This window comes from Condylostylus longicornis, unplaced genomic scaffold (genome assembly GCF_029603195.1).
Source record: "Condylostylus longicornis isolate FDR11 unplaced genomic scaffold, ASM2960319v2 ptg000010l, whole genome shotgun sequence".
Taxonomy (NCBI): domain Eukaryota; kingdom Metazoa; phylum Arthropoda; class Insecta; order Diptera; family Dolichopodidae; genus Condylostylus; species Condylostylus longicornis.
Window position 1 is genome coordinate 16,232,971 of NW_026577979.1, and position 23,104 is coordinate 16,256,074.

General features: G+C 27.2%; 1 protein-coding gene across 3 annotated transcripts in view; it reads right to left on the minus strand.

Annotated features, from left to right (window-relative positions):
* LOC129619033 (popeye domain-containing 2) overlaps window positions 1-23,104 on the minus strand; it is a 68,755-nt gene that overhangs the window by 28,488 nt on the left and 17,163 nt on the right. For all 3 annotated transcript variants that reach the window (XM_055534106.1, XM_055534105.1, XM_055534104.1), the window contains exons 2-4: window positions 18,282-18,439; window positions 16,336-16,438; window positions 14,996-15,145 (exon numbers count right to left, since the gene is read on the minus strand). In XM_055534106.1, coding sequence (XP_055390081.1) covers window positions 14,996-15,145; window positions 16,336-16,438; window positions 18,282-18,373 — 345 coding nt within the window. In that variant the 5' untranslated portion in view covers window positions 18,374-18,439. The remainder of the gene's footprint in view (window positions 1-14,995; window positions 15,146-16,335; window positions 16,439-18,281; window positions 18,440-23,104) is intronic.

The window sequence follows — 23,104 nt, forward strand, 5'->3', positions numbered from 1 at the left end:
TTTTAACTCAGGAACAGTAGAAACTTTACTATTTGAAGGCGTATTCAAATTAGAAGACAGAATTGAGCGACGTTGTTGGCGTTGATTATGATCATATTAGATTTATTTTACGTTTGTGTGAATATACGTAAGGTACAACTAGATAAGTATTTAAAAGTGTTGCATTCAACAAAGCAAGTGAGTGGGGGGTGTTGCCAAAGACATTTAAAAAACAAGGGTCTAATAAAAACTTCAATGCGCAATCTAGTTTAAGAGATGCGAGGTAAAAAATTTCAAATAATTTTGACAATTATTTTGTTGTTTGTGCATTAATATGAGTTTAGTATTAGTAGGACTTTGTGAACTCTAAGAATTTTAATCGCCGTAAGTGAATGAGTCAATAAATTCTAAAGTGGTTATAAATTCTAAAGGCAATTGAAATTTTATATGTTTAATAGGTTCATTATTATCAGCAACTGATTATTTGATATAATCCAAGCTTAAGGTAGGAGGATTTAACAAAACCTAACTTTTATGAAAAACGAGTGTAATACACTTGCGCTTCCTTTGGCTTGATTCTGTCGTGCCCAAATGAAGCTAGATAATTAAAATTAGAATTTTTCGTTTTTATTTTCGTATAGGTTTATGTACATATATACATACATACATAGCAATTTTGTTTAGACTTACAAAAAAAAATTATGATTGCAATTTCCCTTTTGATGCATTTCCTTCTCGGAACTAAATGTCTAAATATTTAATCAATATTTTATGAATTTTGAATGAGTTCGCAATTTTCAAAATTTGTTTATAAAAATTTCGTAGCAAATGAAAATATTCGCGTATTAAAATTTATGCGTTTTATTATTCGTCATTTCTCGAATATTTTTTTTAAAATGATAAAAAATAAAAACAAAAAACTACAAAACATTTTTTTTTTTAATTCTTAAAATTCAACTAAAATAATTTTTGAACTTTAAACTTGAAAATCAACGAAGAAAAGAAGAAAAATAAAGCAGTCGCTTTTAAAATTAAAACGAAGGCGTCGGCGATCGTTTCATTCATTCAATTGATAATCGACTTAAAAAAATAATAAAAAATTAAAATAAAAAAAAAAACAAAATGAATAAATAAAACACAAAAAATGAAAACAAGTATATTTTGGAGGCTCGTCAAGATGACGTAAACGTTGTTTGCTTTTTTTAGCGTTTTGTTTTTTTTATATTTTTAAGCGAAACGTACAAGCGCTTTTAAATGTCTGCCTAACGAAAATTTAATGAAATTAATGTATATGTATGTTTATGTAGTTTTTCCATATCTTGCTCTTTGCACGCTGTATAGGCGTTCAATATAGATATAACAACATTTTTGTGTGTTTCATTATTTACATAGGTTCGTCATGTTGATGTTAAGTATTTCGTTTCGCTTTGTATGTACATAATTTTGATTGCGTTTCTTGTTTTAATTGTGTTTTCATTATTAAAAATCATACGATCTTATTTTGATCGTATTTTGATCAATAAATCAAAAAATATAAGAGACGTAACTTTGAATTAAAGACGGAAAAAATTATAAAATTTTAAAATTATGAACCGTGTCGTCATATTTTTAGCACTTTTCTAAAAATTTTTGAAAAAAAGTACTTATTAGTTTTGCTCTGTCCGTCCGTCCGTCCTTCCGTTCGTCGTGATGTTTACAAAGCTTCTACACCCTTCAAGAAAGAAAGCTAAAATTTTATATGTTCAAATTTTATAGACACTAATAAATAATTCATTTCCTTATACTTGTATATATTGCACCTTATATTTGCGAAACCGCAAGCTTTTTCAAATTTCTATAAACAGAAAAAGGTAACGGTAAATTCCATGCCATTAAAAAATGTAATTATTTTTCTTAACTCACACAATTAACCCTTAAAATCGAGCATTATTTTAACCCTTCTTTAAATTCATTTTTGCTTTATTTCAAATTTACTGCATAAATCATTCATCCTAAATATATGCAACACTAGAAATAGTTTCGTATATGAATGAAAATAATTTTAATAGTGTAGCAGGTATACATGGTTTGTTTTTAAAAGTAGTATTTTCACTTGTTCAAGGGAAAAGTGCTGCAATACAAACCATTGGTTTGATCCAACTTTATTATTTTAATTTTTCTATCTGGTTTAATCAAAATTTAGTTGAACGTACTGTAGAATACCATAAACTAAAAATGGTGTACATGTTTAAAGTATTTGCGAAATTATTTTTAAAATCCAGGGACGGGTAAGTTAATTACCATGCGGTAAATATAATTTCAGTTAATTGAAAATGTTGAAAAAAACGGTCAACAAATGCTCAGAAGCTATGTCATTGTCTAGTATTCATGATTTTGTTACCAATACGCGCATCACCAAGATGAAACTAGGAAGACTTTTTATCTATAGAAAATAAAAACAGGCGCCTCTGGACTAAGAAATTTCCATTAGAATTAATACATTTTTAAGAAAAAAATAAAGTTTTAACAAAGTTATTAACAAAGTTTCTGGTTAAATATGAATTCAGGAAGTAAATCCAACCTTGTTGGCTTGTTCACTTAAACAATTTGGTAATTTATGTATTGTGATTTCACCATGGTATCCGATCAATAATTTCAATTTATGAATAACGGTTGTTTATCAATCAATTTTACGGTTTGCACCTCTTATTTGTTGAAAAGATCAAGCGATTAGATGACAACATTATCTTTTTTTAAGGGGAAACGTGAAATTTTTTACTCCGACAATCCAGGACCTAATGGAAAAATTTTTATAAAAACTTGAATTCATGGTATTTTAATAGAAAAGTTCGAAAAGGTAGCTTAAAATTTGACTTTTGATTATATTTTCTGTTTACACTAAATTTTTTAAAATCTTTCACAAGTTTTCTTTTTTCTAAAACTCTTAGTCCGATACTGTTCATAATTGATTTTTCGTTTTAATATTATGTGTCGTTCCGTTACTGAGATGAAAAGTACAATTTTACCAGTCTTCCATAAATTGATACGGCGTCATTATGCCTTCTAGAGAAATATACACAAACATATATCATGTACAAGATAAATTTTTGAAAATTGAATTTATTACAAGTTCATGGGGAAATACATTTGTTTCCAGACTTTGAATTTTTATTATCTTTTATAGGCATGTAAAAATTGTTCCAATAATACTAAAGCCTCCAATGAAATTTTAAAATACAATTTTAAGCAACTGTTTTTCTTAAGGGGAAATTCTGGATATACATACATACAACAAGTACGTACTTGTATAAAATAAAATATAAGATAATATTATACAGCAACCTCTCGCTTAAAATCATTTTTGAAGAAAACTTACTTTTACCAAGGTTTAAGTGAGAAGAAATGGTATTAAAAATTTTAGAAACAAATATCTAATATTGCTATATCGGGATGACTTTATGCGAGGGGTTACTGTAATTTTAATATACTGTAAGTTTAATATAAGCTCTTGACATTGTACACTTTTCTTAAATGCGTTCTATACGTAGTGGCATGCATTCCTATACATGCCATATAAATGTTGCAAGAAATAATCAAATAAATAAACCAGCATATATTTTCAGCAATAAAGTGCTAGTTGTTAAGTTTTTTCCTAAACTGCAGCATAAAAATGTTATGTTTTCAATAATGTGGTAACGTTTATTGAAAATAAAAATTTGCACAGAACTTTAAATTGAAAATTTAAAACAAACGTCAAACTATGTATTAATGTTGCAAAAAATTGTATTCCAAAATGTATCAAAAACTTTAGCATTTTTTTTACAATGTAAAGGTATTGATAGCTCTGAGGCGGTACTACAATCGTATTAATACCGTACTTAAACTTTTTATAAAGCATTAATGAAGTCACGGAAACTGATCAGAAACACAATAAAAAAACAAAATAATTCGAATTTTTATGGTTTTACAGAATTTACTACTTTCAGTTCGAAGAATCAATTTCAAAATTTTTATTTGAAAATTAAGTTCCATCGGGGGCTCTAACTAAAAGATATTAATTAAACATTAATAAAACAGCGAAATTAATGATCGTATTTAAACAGTGTGTAAAAACAACTTAAACAATACACAATCTACATATGTACATACATGTATACCTAATTTTGATGAATAATTTTCATTTCAGATGAGGCGTGAGTTGACATCATACAGTAATTTTTAAAAACATCTGTCTATCATTTTGTGTTTAGCAAATATTTGTAGCGAACAGTTTTTTTTTTATTTTCGTTACATTGGCCAAAGAAAAAAATATTTTTGTTTTATTAAAACAATTACTTTTTCACCAAAATTCATTCAAATTGAACAAAAGCTAGTCAAACATCAACTGGGCTTTTGTCCCTTAATTAAAAAAAATCAAATAATTTACGGCGTCGTTAATGGCCTGCGTATACACAGTATACACACTGTATGTATGTAGGACAAAAATGAAGTCTCTTGAACCTACTAAAATTTATTTATTTTTTTAAAATTTTCATAACATAACGTCTAAAGTGTAAATATAGTTAAAAACTAAAATTTATAAGCAAAATTAGGAACTTTGGATATTTAAATTTTGGTACGAAACTTTTTAGTTTCTCGATGCAAAAACACAAAATTCTTGAGAATAAAATCAAAATCACTTAACTAATTTATTATAAGAATAAAATTTTTCAATAAAAGTTTCAACTGCAGTACATAAAAAAATCAAAACTAATTCAATAAATTGTAAGGGAAAAGCAGATTTATTTACAAAATTGAATTTTGAGGTTTCACTCCAAAAGATAAAAAAAAAAACATTTTTATTCCCTTTTGAATAATTTGAAAGAAATTTGTAAAATTAGTTTACATGCAGATAAAAAATATTTTTCACTTTTTCCATTTTTCTTCCTTTGGTACTTGTAATCGAATAAATGAATAAATTGTCATGTCTTATTCCTCGTTTTTCTTGATATACGTACTTACAGAAAGAAGAAGAAACAAAAATTAAGCAATAAATTTCTAAAGTCAAAAGTAATATTTTCAGTTTCAAATTACGTGATATGAACTAAACTCAATATAAGTTAAACAGGATTGTAATTTTATTTAAAGGGCAATGACTGCATTTCTATTATCTTTGTCTCATCAAACGGCCTTTCTAACGTCTCATACTTAAATTTCGGCAGTTACTTTTAAACAAATACATACCGTATTAAAAAATATGAGAAAAAATAGAGTTGACCTTGTCAACTCTGTGATACCCGTACGAATTTGTTATCCTATGTGCGAGTTTGTCATAGCTGACTATGGAACAGACTATGACTTCAAGTTGCGTATTACCATGTTAATTTATGCAAAATTTCAGTACTTTTCTAAGATATGTCCAAGATAGAAGTTGTATGGCAGCTACCCGAACCAGTACCCCGATCATACCCAATTTAAATAAGGTTCTGGCATTTACTATAATAAATCATTTGTGAAAATTTGGTGAACTTAGTTCAATTAGTTTTTGAGTTATCGTTGGGACTGACGGACGAAGGGACAGACGGACAGACAAAGCTAAATCGATTCAGAATTCGATGCTGATCAAAAACGTATACTTAAGTCTATATTTTAGGCCTTTATTTCTTAGCGTTACAAACGCTTGCGTAAGGCAAATTTGGTGTACCCTTCGAACATACGCTCGTACGGATATAATAATAAGAATATAATTTAACAGTCTACTGTATTGATAGTTTCAGCTCTGTGATACCCGTACGAATGAATAATTTTAAGTGCTGTGTGTTAATTGCTACAGTGTTCCATACGTAATCCTGGTTTTTATTTGTTCGTGCAAAATTTCAGCTTTCGTTTATGTAATTTTAATAGTTTCCATAATATACGAAATGCATTTCGAAAATTTCTATACCAAAAGTTAAAAAATTTCAACTATAGTTTTATCAAATATAAGAGCTCTAATAAGACATTTCCTTGTTCGAAGTTTCAATACTGTATAGGTTCTTATAACTTTAACTAATTTCAAAATTGTAGATCCAAATAACTTAAGAAGTTGTATACAGCTCTCATAAGCGCTCTTGACATCTTAATGGTTTTTACCAAAAACAATGGTCATATTACCATATTTATTTTTGCAGAATTTCAGTACCGTAGTCAAAAATTTTCAAGTTATAACCAAGTGATTTTGAAAGTTTTATGGTACGGGGATTTCAAAAATTTTTATCACAAACAACTTACACAATATGTTTGCTTTTGCAAAATGTAGCCAAAATAGCAAAATAACTTTGGAAATTGTAGGGTAGCTGCCCGAACCATTGCTGAAAATTTGGCGAGATTACCCAGTTAGCTTTTGAGTTATCGTTGGGTACGACCGACGGACAGACTGCATAAGTCGATAAGTCGACTCACAATTGGACGCTGATCAAAAACATACACTAATGTTTATAAGTTAGACTATTATTTCTTAGCATTAGAATTTAGAAAAATATAACTTATGTTCATTCGGATTTATGTAATCAGAACAAAAATGCCAGATCGATTAATTCTACTTATATGCATAAAATTTTCGAAAGTTAGTAATCTTCTGGCTTTCCAAAACTTCCCTATAGATATGGCCGAAAATGTAAATTTAACCCGCAGTAAAAAACTAGTTACTGGCACCTGATTTCTATTTGAAACATCTAAATTCGTTCTCGAAAAGAGCCTCTATACATACAAAACTGTAAGAAAAAAATTTAATTATTTTATCAAGGAAAAACTGAGATGAAAATTTTTCGACTCACACAAAGATGGGGCAAATGAGGGCAAGTATCGATATCTTAAATAATTTATTGACATTTTTTCAACACCTTAAAGTGGATTTCTAAATTCATTTTATAAATTGGCCCGAACATAACAATTTGCGTTTCATAATGTAATCCCACCGGAAAAAAAATGTTTGAGTGTTGGTAGAAATTTTAGATCAATTATTTATTCGTCTTTGAAATTGTGGGGGTTGTTGTCTGCCACTACCAATAAAAGTTTAATTGGTCTCAACTGAACTTATTTTTGAGTTTAACATTGTAGCAAATAAATATACTTGAAATATATTACAGCTATTGTTATAATATTGTCGTTATAAAGTTCTTGGAATCCAATCCTTGTCATGGTTACAGGAGACTTTTAATAATTACATTATTCAAGAAAAATGTGCTTTATCGTAAACCATTAATTTCATCCTAACTTATTGTTTTAAATTTTGTATCTTAGTTTAATTCCCATCGTATCGATTTATAATCAATTATAATCAACCCGATAATCAATTTTCAGAAAAAAAAAATAATCTACTTTATTGTATACTGAATGAAGGGAATATGTTAAAATTTCAAGTCTTATCATTTTCCAAAAACCAATAAAAATAAAACGAAAATATCAAAAAAAAATTTTCAATATAAGTGTAGAACACTTGGCACTTCAAAATATTGAAACAAAATAATAGCGTAAAAAAAAGGATAATAAACTTTAAAATATGTTGTCAAGGATTCCTCTTAGCTACAGCTACAGGATCAAACTAAGCGAAAAAGAGAAAATAAATCAACAAATTTTGTTGTGTGCGGTTTTATTAAAATTTATAAACATTAGAAAAAAATTTATTTTTTTGGTTTATTGTCATTATATTGAAGGACATTTTTTTTTTGGTTTAAAAGAGGGTTTTTCTGTTTGTGCTGCTACTCTTTACATAGAAAGCTCATCCTATTAAATATGTTACGCGTTTATAACCATTTATGATTAAAGAAAACAAAACAAGAACATCAATATTAATTTTTTGTCAGAAGTTCACGTACGGGTAACAAAAATGTATAACAATTTTTGAAAGCTTGTGTACTTTCTATATAAAAATTTATGTGAGCTAATGCATTTTTCCGTAAATCATATTTATAATGTGGTACTTACTATATCAAATATGTGTATAGATGCGAGATAGATACACTAGATACTTAATAATTTAGGATAAGAAGAAATTTTCAAAATATTGATGAAAAAATATTACGATTTTCGTTTGCATAGGATAAAATACACTATAGTAAATGGTTATTCAACATTAATTTTGGCTTACAGCTAGATATGTCAAAAAAATCCTACGTATTTATGTAAGTAATGGAAAATGTGTTATTTAAAAGGTTAACAAGGAGTTATAGAACTCTCCTTTATCAATTTTTGTCCATAACGTAAAAATTGTGTATAGGAAACCATTTTCTTGTTATGGTGTTCAATAAGTAACATGAGAAATATTTGATTTCGTAGAAGAATGGTCACAATACAATTGTATTTTGTGTAAGAACGTTTATTATTACACAATTTCTTGATCGACAGCTGTTCTTAGAATTTTCTTCAATTAATTAATATTAAACGGTAGGCTAGTCACCTACCTAGCGAACTCTCTATGACTATAGAAACTAGGGCATCATATTATGCACTAGTCCTATGCTCCTCGTAGGAGTGGAGAAGGAAAAAAAAATTATTATTAGATTGCTTCATTTATTTTAATTATATTTATTATGTATAAGTATAATGTATATAATTGGTGTATATTGTTACTAACAGTGCTAAATTGTTCGAACGCGTGCTCATATCTTTTGTAGTAAAGAGGAACAGTGCTGTACAGTTTTACTCATAAAATTATTATATTATTTAAATAAACTTTTCTTCCAACCCGTTTCTCAAATTATCATATTTACGTTTCCACATAAATATGATAATTTGAGAAACTTAGTTTGCTAGCTTCAAACAGAGTTTTAATTAAAAACTTGTTCCGTATGGAGTCAGAAAAGCATTGATGCGTTCTTAAACATTGATTTTATTAACTATAGTTTACATGAACTTGCTTTTAATAGCATATAATCAGCAAAAATAGCATATAGTTCTCAAAAACAAGATTTTTTTAAAGAAAGAAAAGAATCCAATTAAGCATTTTTTTCAATTTCGGCTTCTTCTCAGATTTGATTTATTCCTTACAAAAAAAATCTAAGCCTTCTAGAACTAATAAATACTAGTTAAGTATTTACTAGTTAACTAGTAAGTATCGTTTTCTTCATTCTCATGAATGAATAAATAATCAAGGATATACACATGACTAGTACCCATATCTTAAAAATGGGAATAAATTTCCGGCTACTGTGTTCCATTATTACTCTATTTTCTTGAAATTTTTTTTTTCCAACTATTTCAATTCAATTTCTTAAGTCATACTTGCAAATATCAAATTTTTTATTTAAAAACTAAAATTACTTTATTTTGTTACATTAAATTTTGATAGGAATTGAATACCCAAAAGTTTCCGCAATCAAATAAAAAAATGCAGAAATAGAAAAACTTCATTTTCCCTACCTAAAATGAAAAGAATGAGGTCAAAATTTTCAAAAATTTCTTTAAATATTATTCTTTTTCCTGATCCTGAATTTTATATATTCAATTATGATATTATGTGTAGTTAAATGTCCTTCAATAAATAGTTTATTGGTTTACTTATAATGGAATTCACCACCAACTTTATTATTACACATCCTCAATCTAAAAGAAGCAAAGAATTTCAGAAATGCATGAAAATTTCTTGTATTTCTTTATTTGGTTTCCACTCGTTAGAAGTGGTTAAAATGTGGTTTATTTGATATGAAACTGATGAAGAAATAAATTTCACATTTTGTAGCTTTATTAAAGATTAAAATTAAGAGAAAATATTGCAAAATATTTAATAAAAATGTCGTAAAATTTTTTAATAGCAAAATGGTTATTATTTTGTGTGAAATTTTACATCTTCATAGTAGAAAACTTCCAATTTGTAAGAGTGTTCATTTAACAATTTTTGCAAAATTCGTTTCATAGTTCGAAAATCTACTAAAGCTACAGAATACCCTAACTACGCTGTTCTATGTGCATTTTAATAGTTTAAATATTTTAAAGTTATTCCGAAAATATTTCGAAAATTTGATTTTCCCTTATCAAATCTATGAACACTTCATTGCTATGAAGCTAATTAAATTTATGTTAGAATAAAATTTAGTGAAATCTGGAAAAACTCAACTTTATATTGTTTGTATATGTATGTATGTATATGTATGTATGTATATTTCCTTACTCGTAATTAAAATTGAAATAGATTTTAATTTTAATTTAAAGTTGATTACGAAATTTATTTCAACTGTAGACAAAAATTAAAATGAATCACTCGTTATCAAAATTTCTCGCTTCCTTGTGTATTGTATTTTTTGGCTTAGCAACTTAAAAATTTTTTGACATCGAAATTATGATTATTTTTTTAATTTAGGAAAACTTGTTACTGTATTCTTTTTATTGTATTTGTTATGTTTTCCAAAAAATTTACATATTCGGTAAATCTTAATAAAAACAATTATTATGTAGATTAAAAAAAAAATAATTTATGGGGGTTGTGTTAGTTTAAAGACCTAATGACATTTAAAATGTTATTGTCATTCTTATTTCATAATATTGTAATGTATATGTATGAGTTTTCAAAAAATTTTCAAAAAAAACGAGAAAAAAAGTAGAGTTGACTTTGTCAACTCTGTGATACCCGTACGAATTTGTTATCCTATGTGCGAATAACTAATGTGCCATAACTAACTCTGGGGCAGACTATGACTTTAAGTTGCCGTATTACTATATTAATTTATGCAAAATTTCAGTATTATGTGTTTTTCAAAATACTGGTTGTGCCAAACTACTATTGAAGTTGTATGGCAGCTACCAGAAAGAGCCAAGGAATTTTAGCGAATTTTATCAAGCACATCGGCCCTACTAATATATTCACTTGTGTGAAATCTCAATATCACAGCTTTTATAGTTTCTGAGATATAGCCAAATAACTTTTGAAGTTGTATGGGAGGTACCAGAAGGAGCCAAGTAATTTCAACGACTTTTATGAGACACATTGGCCCTACTAATATATTCGTTCGTGTGAAATTTCGATACCATAGCTTTAATAGTTTCTGAAATATAGTCAAATAACTTTTGAAGTTGTATGGCAGGTACCAGAAGGAGCCAAGTAATTTCAACGACTTTTATGAGACACATTGGCCCTATTAATATATTCGTTTATGTGAAATTTCAATACCATAGCTTTAATAGTTTCTGAAATATAGTCAAATAACTTTTGAAGTTGTATGGCAGGTACCAGAAGGAGCCAAGTAATTTCAACGACTTTTATGAGACACATTAGCCCTACTAATATATTCGTTTGTGTGAAATTTCAATACCACAACTTTTATAGTTTCTGAGATATAGCCAAATAAATTTTGAAGTTGTATGGCAGCTACCCGAACCGGTACCCCGATCACGTCCAATTTAAATAGGGTTCTGGCACTTACTACAATAAATCATTTGTGAAAATTTGGTGAACTTAGCTCAATTAGTTTTTGAGTTATCGTTCGGACGGAGGGACGGACGGACAGACAAAGCTAAATCAACTCAGAATTTGACGCTGATCAAAAACATACACTTGAGTCTATATCTAACACCGTTATTTCTTAGCGTTACAAACGGTAAGGCAAATTTTGTATACCCTTCGAACATACGTTCGTACGGGTATAAAAATGACTTTTTAAACTATGACAATTCAACTGCGCGTTCGTGTACAAAACTTCTCAATGCTATGGTTCAAAAATGTGAAACTAATATTTTGAATGGCTCAATTCTATGTATTCAACAAAATACAGAAAGATGACGATCTACTTTTTTCTTAAAAAAATTATTAGCAAATGAAATGCAAAAATATTAAATTAAACTTCTAAATAAACCATTATTTCGAACTGGTATTTCCTTAATTTTTCGAACTATTTTCGAGGTTAATTTTAACTGTTTCAAGGTGCCGACAAATATTTTACATTATTAGAATTAAATTTCTTTATATAATTCCATCTCTTTTTTGGCTCATATCCCTTTATTTTAGAATAATATCAATTTCCGATCACATATTTTTTCGACACGACGTTAAACTTTATAAAAGTGAAAATATAACGGTAATCATCTTGAGATCCAAAAAATTTTGCATCTTAATAGCCACATTAATTTGCAATTTTTTTTTCAATTTTTACGCTAATTCAACTTCTCTTTTTGAATTATTTTCTGATACCTCCTAAATGTATGCAACACATAAAAGCAATGCATATATTATCCCAACGTAGAATTCAATTCATTATAAAAGTTAGGAAGAGGCTTACTTTTGTAAATCTTTCCAGTTTTTATATTTCAAAGGGTTTCAATGACATTGAGATTCAAAGAGTTTTCAATGGCATTGCCAGATATACTTTCCAATTCTCAATTTTGTATTTTTATGTTTATTTTTTCATGTTTATGCCATTAAACACCACATTTGATTGATTTGATTTACTTTACAGAACTCACAATTAATGTTGCCTATGTGTTGCTAAAATGTTTTTAATAAATTTTATTAATTCTTCTAATTTCGCATACGAAATATTAAACTATTCTTATAATGAAGTGAAGTCATGGACATTGTATTTTTTTTTCATTTTACATTTTATAATTTCTTATTAATTTTATACCGCTCTCATCAACATTATTAAAAGCGTCTATTTGATATGTTCATTTTGCATAATATTTAAATAAATATGAATGTACGTATGGATGTACATATTACATAAAGTATATTAAATATCAAAATCTTCTTTGTTTACAATAAAATTTTAAATATTGGATTAAATAAAACCGAGTATAATCCAAAACTAAAAAATAAAATATAATTCTAAAATATTTATGAACTCTTACACATATACATATTTACATAAATACTCGTAAGTCAGTATATAAAAAAAAATTGCGAATTTGTACCTTTTAAATCTGCATAATTTTGAGCTCAGGTTTTGTTTCTATATCTTATTGGTTTCAATATGGCTTGCTACATGACTGAAGTCACGTAGCACTTTACCAATACCAATTTATTTCAATTTGCGGTTTTATAATAAGAATTGTTATTGTAAATAATATTTTGGTAAATGAAATAATAAAAATTGTACGACCGTATTTGTTTGAGTATGTATTAGGAACGCACGTTTGCAAAAATGAAAATAACAACAAAAAAATTCATATTAACAAGTAGGCGACCATACATAAATCATATTTTTGAATTAGACTTTTAAAAGTATCCAAATGCAGCTATAGGATACTACAGAATTTTCGATTTTCACAACGCTTTATTGACGATTTTAAAAATTAAAAATTAGTATTGATGTTTATTAAAATTTAAATTATTTTTTCCGAATTAAATGTATTATACAATTTAAATAGTTTGAAGTTATACGAAGTTATGCGAATTCATACGAAGTTTCGCGAAGTCAACAATTTTAAATTACGTAATAAATTATGAGATTCTCAATTAAAAGACGAATCTAACAGGAGTAAATAACTGATTTTACAAAACATTATTGTATAAAATCTGTTAAAAAACTTACACAAAAATATTTATAATGTAGCAATGTTATAGTGTAATTGTCATTAAGTATTAGATTAAGTAATCTTTGAATTTACTAGAGAAATTGAAGCGTGATTGGTTTTTGATTTTTCTTATAAAGTGGTTTACTGAATATATTGACACAGATTCGAAAAGATTGCCGTTATCTGTACGAGTGAAAAACGATTGTATAATAACTTCTTAACTGAAACAAACTGAAATAAATATGAAATTTAGGAAGTTTAATTAAAAACACTATTTTTGAACTATTCGAACTCTATTCTGACCTATCAGGTTTTCGATTGAAAACAAATCTAAGAAAAGATTTAAATATTGTATTAAGCTACATATTATGTAACGATGTCAACTGAACCTCTATTATAATCGGAAACAAATTATTGGACTGCCGTTTGCTAATATATTTGTTAGCATATTCTGTACTGTATACCCTCTTTTATAACAAGTTCATAAAAACTAGATAAAATAAATTTAAATTTTTGCAATGAAAATTTGCTTTTTGTTTTATTGCTGTTTTGATTTCATTTGCGTTTTTTTAAGATCATGAAGAACGAGAAATAATAATAAAAAAAATAATGTCACAGTCAAAAAATATTGTTGCTATGCAGAATTTGGCAACATAATTATATTTACTAGAATGCCAAAATGTTTTTTTTTCTACATTTTGATGCGAGTTGTGTTAGAGTTTGTGATGAAGAGACGGCTGTACAAGAATATTTTTCCATAACAAATATAATGATAATTCTGAATTTGACTAGCAAATTAGAAGAGCAATAAAAGTGCATAAATATTTATGTAAGTATGTATACAAGTTAAATGATATTTAAATTGTTCCATCTCCTTTAAAAAGACTTCAATAAAATAAATTACTCGGAAAACTTACAATAGTTCTTACAAATAGATATTGTGTCTGTAAATACGGAAGTGGTTCCAATATCAACGTAACGGAACGGAACACAACGGTAACGGAAGTGGTCCGTTATTTGTTTTACGTTTTTCGTTTGGCCTACGCTATTTACCTATGCTAATATACCTATGCTAATTCTTTGATTTGGGTCAATAATTTGTGTTAGGCAGGATTTAGCCATCAATTTTTTTTGAGAAACAGATGGCGTTTTTTTTCGGCAAACCAGAATACACGGCCGTTATATATCAAATTTTCGTCTAATTTGAATCAAATCAAACAAAATCCTTAGATCTTATAAAGATATAAAACTGTCAAGTGCTTATAATGTTCGGAGATCGCTCCAAAATAATTATCTTAAATCATTATTTTTTCTGTAGACAAAATTCTGTGACGGCAAGTAGCCATCCTCCAATATTTATCAAAATAATTTTCTGTACAAAATTTATACACTTTAAAGCTGTGTGGAGAAAAACGAAACTCAATTTCTTACATATAAATCATAAAATCTTAAAATTTTGTTACAAAAACTTCGATGTACTTTTCCATGCTAGTTCATTATCATGTAAAAACCATAAATTCAAAAAATAACACAGTGCAAAAAATTAGAAAAGTTGAAAAAAAAAATCATTACTCACCTGTGTAACTTGCATTAATTTCTTTACAACATCTCTACCCAATATATGATCGAATACAGCTTGTAAAAATGGTTCAGTCATTATTGATAATTTTAGTTTATCTCGATGCCAAATTAAAACACGAGATTCTTCCATTGCCATAATTGACACCTACATAAATACAAAGAAATATAAGATTTACAACATAGTTTTTATCTTTAAAAGAATATTAAATATGTTGTTGAAAAAAAATACAGGTTAATTGTACAGAGATCTCAGCATGAATTTTGGAAAAAGAACAAAATGCAGAAAATATTTTTTGTCTTATAGTTCTGAGAAGAATTTAATTCATTTGTGAGTATTATTTCAAACCGGGAAATCATAATGAACAAAGAAGGTAGCATAGAAAAAAATTAATTCTTAAAAATGAATTTGAATAAAATATTCTTTTAACAAAACTAGGGAAAGTAAAAGAGTCAAAAGTGGTTAAGTTATTTTGATAGGAATCATAATAGGAGCGGAGCGGGTTGTTTGATTTTCAGTAGCGTTTTATTCAGTTAAAAACTCCTTTTTGTAGAAAAACGGAAATGGCAACTATTTAACTAAAATAAATAATTAATTTTTATGTGAAAACAGCTTTGTAATATTGTATATTGGCTAATACGCATTATTATGGCAATAATTATTACGTTTCAGAATTTTAAACGTTTTAGAATCATTCTACACTAAATTACGATAACGCAGGCTTGTTTGGCATATAAAGGCTTCTATTTTTCTGAAATCGGAAGAAATATCAATGAAAATCTAAATCTCAAACAAATTTTAGTTCTTTTCTCCAAAAAGGAATCCCACAATGCGCTCACTTTATATTGCAAAATTTTTGGCAGTCATACAAACATTTCAATGGAATCGAAACACTTGGTATACGTACTCCTTAAATTTCAATTAAATTAAACTTGTAATTAGGTGATAATTAAATATTAAATTACTGGTTTATGTTTTTTTTTTAAATCTATATTGCTGCAAGTAGACTTTAGTTCAAACCATTCGATCAGTATTTAAATGTCATTTTTTAAAAAACTCTGTTCAAAAAAATTAATAGGATGAGATAATTATGAGGAAATTAATCCAAGATTTTGAATTTTTTAATTTTGAAACCATTGAACCGCAATAAAACTTCGGCACCGTATAAAAGCAACAAAATTCCGTGAATAACACTTTGATTTTTTGTATACATGGCTAGTTTTTGAATATAAAAATTTTTCAAAGGATATAAGGCAACCTAAAAGTATGCAATATATAAAGGAAATCAAAATGATTTAAAAACAAAAATATTACCTGAAAATAAACAAAAATATTACCTGAAAATAATCATCTGTAGAGACACCAAACCATTCGGGTGAATCTAGGAACTGATGAGGAAAAACTATATGCAGCGCTCTTTGATTTTGTGATACAACTAATCTGTAAAGAAAATAAGAAAATTAAATAAAATCAATATTTTTTTTTCTTTATTAAATTCAGAGGGTTAAAAAAAAGTATTTCTTTTTTTTTAGCTTATGTACCCCATAAAAGAATTATTAGAAATATTCATGTATGTATAATATATGTATAATATGTGCTATATGTATATGAAAGCATGATTGAAGGAAGTGCATAATGTAAAGGATATTTTTTTTAACGGAAAGGACAAAATTGAATTGAAATGAAGAAGCATTGATGTATAAAAAAAAATCACTTTCAGACATACATACGTGTAATATGAAAAAAAATTACATATGCGGTGATTTCCAATAAGTCCTAACATAGTTCAATTCAAAAGTACCCAAATTAGGCATTACGTGTGCGAAAACAAATTAGAATCTGGTTTACATTAAGCATTAATTTGAATTGCACTAAAATGGCACAAATGTTGTCAATCGTTGGTATTAAGGAGATGAAAGGGAGTATGAAGAATATTTGTACGAACAAATGTTGTACTTAACCATTCATTTATGCGAGCAAATTGTAATTCATGAATTTAATGCTAAGAATGCGGAGTACGAAATTTTTCTTAAATTTATGATGGAGAAAAGAAGTTTTCTATAACAGAAACCTCAGAAGTAAAATTTAATTAGAAAAAAGTAAAATGTAATAAGTGAAATACGACCCAGATGTTCTGTAGCGGAAAATAAAACTTACAATTTCTAATAAATGAAAAGCTCCCAATACTTAAAGTCGCTAAAATACAAAACGCTTTTTCAAATATTGTGTTATTTCTTTAGGACTTTTTAACTGACATTTAATTTTCTCATCATTTTTATAGAAACTTAATTATTATGATTCTTTTAATTTCCGTTGAAAATAGAAATTGTTATTTCTATATTCTTGTACATACATCTATAGTTGGGTCCTTTGAATTCAGGTCATATATTAGATGTTTCCTGTTTGTTAAGGTTGCAATATAGTAATGCTAAAGGATGTTTCTCTTTCATTATACCTTAAAGCTACATAAAACAGGACTCCATTTATTATTTCGTTATTATTGAAAGAAGTGATTTAATGATATTTTCTTTAATATTTTGTACTTAGTACTCAAAATTGCAATTAGATTTACAAAATATTTTTATGTTTCGCCTGAGTTAGTATTACTTGATTTTCAAAATTGTAACGTAAAATATAGCAAACCTAATTTATTGTGATTATGTGGTCGACCAAGAAGTCATGAAATAAATGCAATATGTTAAAGTAGTTGCTTTAATGATCTAAATATTTCTTGTTACTTTGATTTAAATAAAATTTTTGAAATAATGTGGAATTTTCTGGACTTTGTGTTGTCTTGAAATCCAAAACTAAAGAAAATGACACAAGACACGGCATTGACAAGAAAAAACAAAGTGTTTTTCTTGTATTTCGGGTTAATAAAAATTAATTTTTGATATAAGTACCACCGTCCTTGAAATTTGTAGCCAAAATTAAAGTAGAAAGTCAAAAAATAGCATTATGTTAATTTAAAATATAAAAGACATTCGCAATTTTTTGAATGCGTGATTTGCTGTTCTTTGCGTTTCGAAAATCCATTTTTTAGAATTCGGACTGCGTAATATTGTAAATTTTCTTTTAAGGTGCAATAATGAACGTGATAAATCGAATTTTTAGTGATTAAATTTTTTATTAAATACGAAATACTTTCTTTTGCAAATATATAGAGTTTTTTCAAGATTCGTCCCCGGCGTCTAGTTTATTGTTCATATAGATCTTTAGTTAATTAAATTTATGTTTCATATTAAACAATAATTTTTATACTATATTATGTAATGATACTTACTTTCCAGATAATACTAATGACAAACTATCAACTTTGGTAACCTTCTCTTGGGCGTATACCTCTTGATATTTAAGTGATCGTATTAATTTCATACAATTTAGCACTTTTTTAAATTGATGCCTTGATACTCTAAGTGGTTTGAAAAGTGACTCATAAACCTGAAAGAAAAATAATTAAATATTATTAGTAAAATTAAATTTGCATTTCAAAAAATTAAAACTATACAAGAAAATTTTTGATCCTATTCAAAATTTCGTAAAACTGATTAAATATGATATACATATGTATGTACGTACATACATATGAATTTTTAAAATTCCGTGTAGATAATTTGTTGTTTGTTTTGGCAACTGGAAACAGAGAACAACTACTGAATTTATTTGTTAAAATTATGACCAAATATTCGTGATTTTAAACTCTACTCCTTCTATTTCCCTGGCAATGAATATCTTATACGATAGCAATAGAAAAAAGTTCTTTCAAGGTAAAGTAAGAAGGTAAGAAGGATTCGAAAAAATTCTGGCTTTCTGCAATTTCAGTTTTCTGCATTTTCTGCATTTTCTGGTTTCTGCATTTTCAGTTTGTTTTTTCTGCAATTTCAGTTTCAATACAACAATAAGAATCTGTTAATTATTGCAATACAATAAGTCTCAGTCAAATCATCAGTTAAGCCAAAAAGTAATAAAATGGAACTCTTATGTCGAAGAAAATAAAAATTATGATGTATGTGTACACATTTCCTAAAAATAGTTCAATACTATACTCGTATATTAAAGCAAAGTTAAACCTATCCGGCTGCCTGCCAAATCACAAAATTTAAATGTGATTTGTTTCCTATTTTTATTATCTTACTAAATCTCACAATATTTCCTAAAAAGACAAAATTTCAATTCACAAATTTTTGTACATACTGTAACCCAATATTTTTTTTTCATAACCCAAAATTTGAAACCACCAAATTATATGATTCACAATTTTTAATAGTCGTCGTCGATTTGATTTTTTTCTTTTACATTTTTATCAATGATAAAAAATGATGTTCACTTTTATATTCAATATGATTTTATTTATGATGAACACGTGACAAGAAATCGTGCGTTTAATAGTTTTTCGAATATTGGAATGGAAATTTATTTAGAGGTTATAATAGAAAAGTCTACGTTATCATGTTCACGTTGTTTAAGAGCGGAATTTTTTTTTTCCGGAATATTTCCAATTGATCCACTTAGTATTGAGAAATTATATTGAAAAAAATGTTAATAAAGTGTGAATAAGTTTAAAAATGTTTGTAATGGAGAATGTTACTATATACATACATGCATACGTACATATCTATATATAAATGAGTGTATGTAAATATGCATACACACCTTATCTAAGACGAGCCGAAAATTTTAAATTTTATTAGAGTATGAATAATGAAATCATCTCGTACAGGTGTTAATAATCTTATGAGTTATACACGTACATATACGCTTCATATACAATATTTAAATATATGAGATTTATTTGGTTTTCTCTCAGGTGTACTTAAACCAGATAAGAGTGACGACGTAAAGTATCAAATAATCTTTATTTGTATAGAATGATAAAATCTTTTTGGATTTTTAATTTCCCTTTACCTTTTTTGGAAAAATGAATTTCTTTGACCATTTAAGCGGACGTGACTTGAATAACAATTACAATTTTAATTTTATTCTTCTTTTTCTGGTAATTAATTAAACTGGATTTATGTGCAATTGGTTTTGGGGAGTACCATTTATTTTAAAATTTTAATTAATTTATTGGTGGCTATTTTTTTTTTTTTTGTAAATTAATTGAATATTTTTTTTGAAATTGTTGGTAAATGTAAGACAATGATGATAAATGTGATTTCTAATTGTATTACAATTAGAGTTTAAAATACATAACATGCGTGCGTACATTAACAACGTAGTGCGCTAAACAATTTTAGGAAATTATAAAGATTTATGAATACATGTAATTTATTAAAGGGTACATGCGGAATTTTTGACAATTTGAAAAAATTACATAATATTAATTGATATATGAATTTGTGATTAGATTGCAATTATTTTAAATTATGTAGCGGAGATGGCAGTTGAAAGTAATGGAAATTATAAATCCTACATACACACATTGATCACGCCTGATTTGTGAGTTCACCTTGCAAAAATGTTTTAGCTCTAACACAATGATAAATAGTTACATAACACTAAGAGCAAGCTTGTAAAAGAAGGTTTCGAAAGTAGTCATTTGACATAATTATCTTTGAAGAGGTCTTGCGAAACAAATTTTATAAATTTTGTTTGAAAACATGTTAAACATTCGGTTTCTCATGCCATCCCAAGTTTAAAAAGTTTTCTAGAAGGTGTTAGAAAAAACAGCAAATATGGTTATGCCACTGATTGCTTACGATCTGCCCATAACAAAGGCTCATATTTCACTCGTTTCGCAATTGCTTTCGATTGCATTGTTGAAATAATTTGTTCTTATATTTTGGTTTCTATTTTAGATTTTCAATACGAATAGAAAACCTTATGAAAAATATGGGAAATATGCACCGAGATTTACAAGCAAGCAAATATTTCCGAAAAATTTGTGTAGAGTGGGAGTAGCTTATACTGAATTCAGTTCTTTACTAATTTGGGAGGATATATAGAAGATCACCATCATTAAACATGTTATACTTAGGATGTGTGTTTAATTGTCTTCTTCTATAATTCATTTGCTTTTGTATTAGGTTACTTATGCGGTTTAAGTGATCAAATAAAACGTTCAATAATTCAAAAAAAACTTCTGTCTAATAAAATGCGGTTAATTTTTTCTAATCTTATTTCATTCCAAAAATTTTCGTTTACATTGTTTTTTTCTTTATCTCGTTTTTATACCGCAAGTAAAACTGCTATTCATCATATATTTAACATAGAGCACATGTTTTTAATAGAATTGGTAATAAATTCACTTAAAGATAAACCGGAACGTGAATTTTAAGGCATCGCACATTAATTATGATTTTGTGGTGACCTCATTTTCTGTATAAACTATAGATACATACACACTGCATATACATATGTATATTGTATATTGTGAAGTGTTAAACGTTTTCGTATTGTTATGTGATACGTCTTGTGAATGTCGATGTGGTAAATATAAATGTAATCAATTAAACAACTTAAATTCGGAACAAGGTTGGAATTCCCTTCAATTAAATGTATAATTTTTTATATTTATTTATGTATGGATGTACATTTCGTGGGTGTGTCTTTGCAACGACATTACAATAATTTTGGTTTTGACATGTTGAGAATAAAGAGACGTCGTAACTCTTCAAATAACGTCGTTATATACTTACTTAAAAAGCTTTAGTAATAGAAGTAATAAAAATATAAGTAAATCGAGCAAAAATATTTATTTCGTCAAAATTATAATAAAAATATTATTAAATACTGATAAAGCAGAAAAAATCCATTGAAAAAAGTAAGCGTGTTGTCTGATAACAGAAAAGTAATGCTTTATCTAAGAATATGTTGGGAAATCCGAATAATTCACAACGAAACTAAATGATCGACTTATTTACTTCCTCATAATTATATGTCAGAATTTTCAAAGTGCTACAAAATTAGTTGGACACAATATCCAAAAAGTTGTACAGTTTCAATTAAAAAGAATGTTTTAATATCACCTTTGTTGCATGAATACCATTAAGAACCTCTTAAGTACATACATACTTATATCATTCGAACGAGTTTAATTTTACTCTGTACTTAAAATTCATCGAAAATTTTTAGTTTTGTATTTGAGAAAAAAATATGTATGTTTTCTATAAACTCTGAGTGCCATGTCTCTTTGTTTGACATTTCTTGACATTTGACATTTAGAAATAATCTAAGCTTGTCTTACAGAATTATAATTGTTTTCAAAGTGTCGATTATAAAAATGAATTGAATGAATAAATTTTTGAATTTATTCGCATTTACTTTTGACAAAAATTTGCACTTTCTTAAGAGACTGCTCCTACTTTTATTTTTCTCTTATTGGAGAGCATTTTTAGTTATCCTGTAGTTTTGGTAAAATTATTAAGATCCAATCATATTCATAATCTTATTTATGAACAGAAATAAGTTGAAGTTATGTACACAAAACTCTTGTTACAATTACAAATTAAATTCAAAGCTCATTGTCAAAGTTTAACCGAAACAATTTTCTTTTCTTTTAAAATTACATACTTACATAAATTATGTATGTATGTATGTACATAAATTAACAAAATTTAACTTGAATTTCAAAAAATACGTAACTCTAGTGCGCTTCCAATAAAACAATTCGGCAATAAAAAAAAATTTGTTAAAGTCATTTACTTACATATGAGTGTGGCGCCAGGGGGTAAATAAATTTGATAAAAATTTAAAATTTCCAGCTAGAAAATAAAGACTAATATCTTTATAAAAGACATTAAGTAAAAAAGCAAAATGTAATTTCAACGGAAATTACTGAAAATTACTTGAGTACTTCAAAAAAAAAAAAAAAATTCTAATTAAAAAAGCCGAAAGTCGTTCATTAAACATAAAAAGGTGAATTTCTAGGAATAGCTATTTAATCGAAAATAGATTTGAATACATGAACGTAAGCAGATATGCAAACATACGTATTAACATTGTGTATGTATGTATGTACAATAAATAACGTGAACAGGTACTTCGCGTGTGGGTATGATATACACATGTACATATGTACATATGTGCTTCTTGTACTTGTCTTCTTCTTCTTCTTTTGGCTCTACAGTTCGGGGTGAACTTTGGCCTTCTTCACGATCTGCCTCC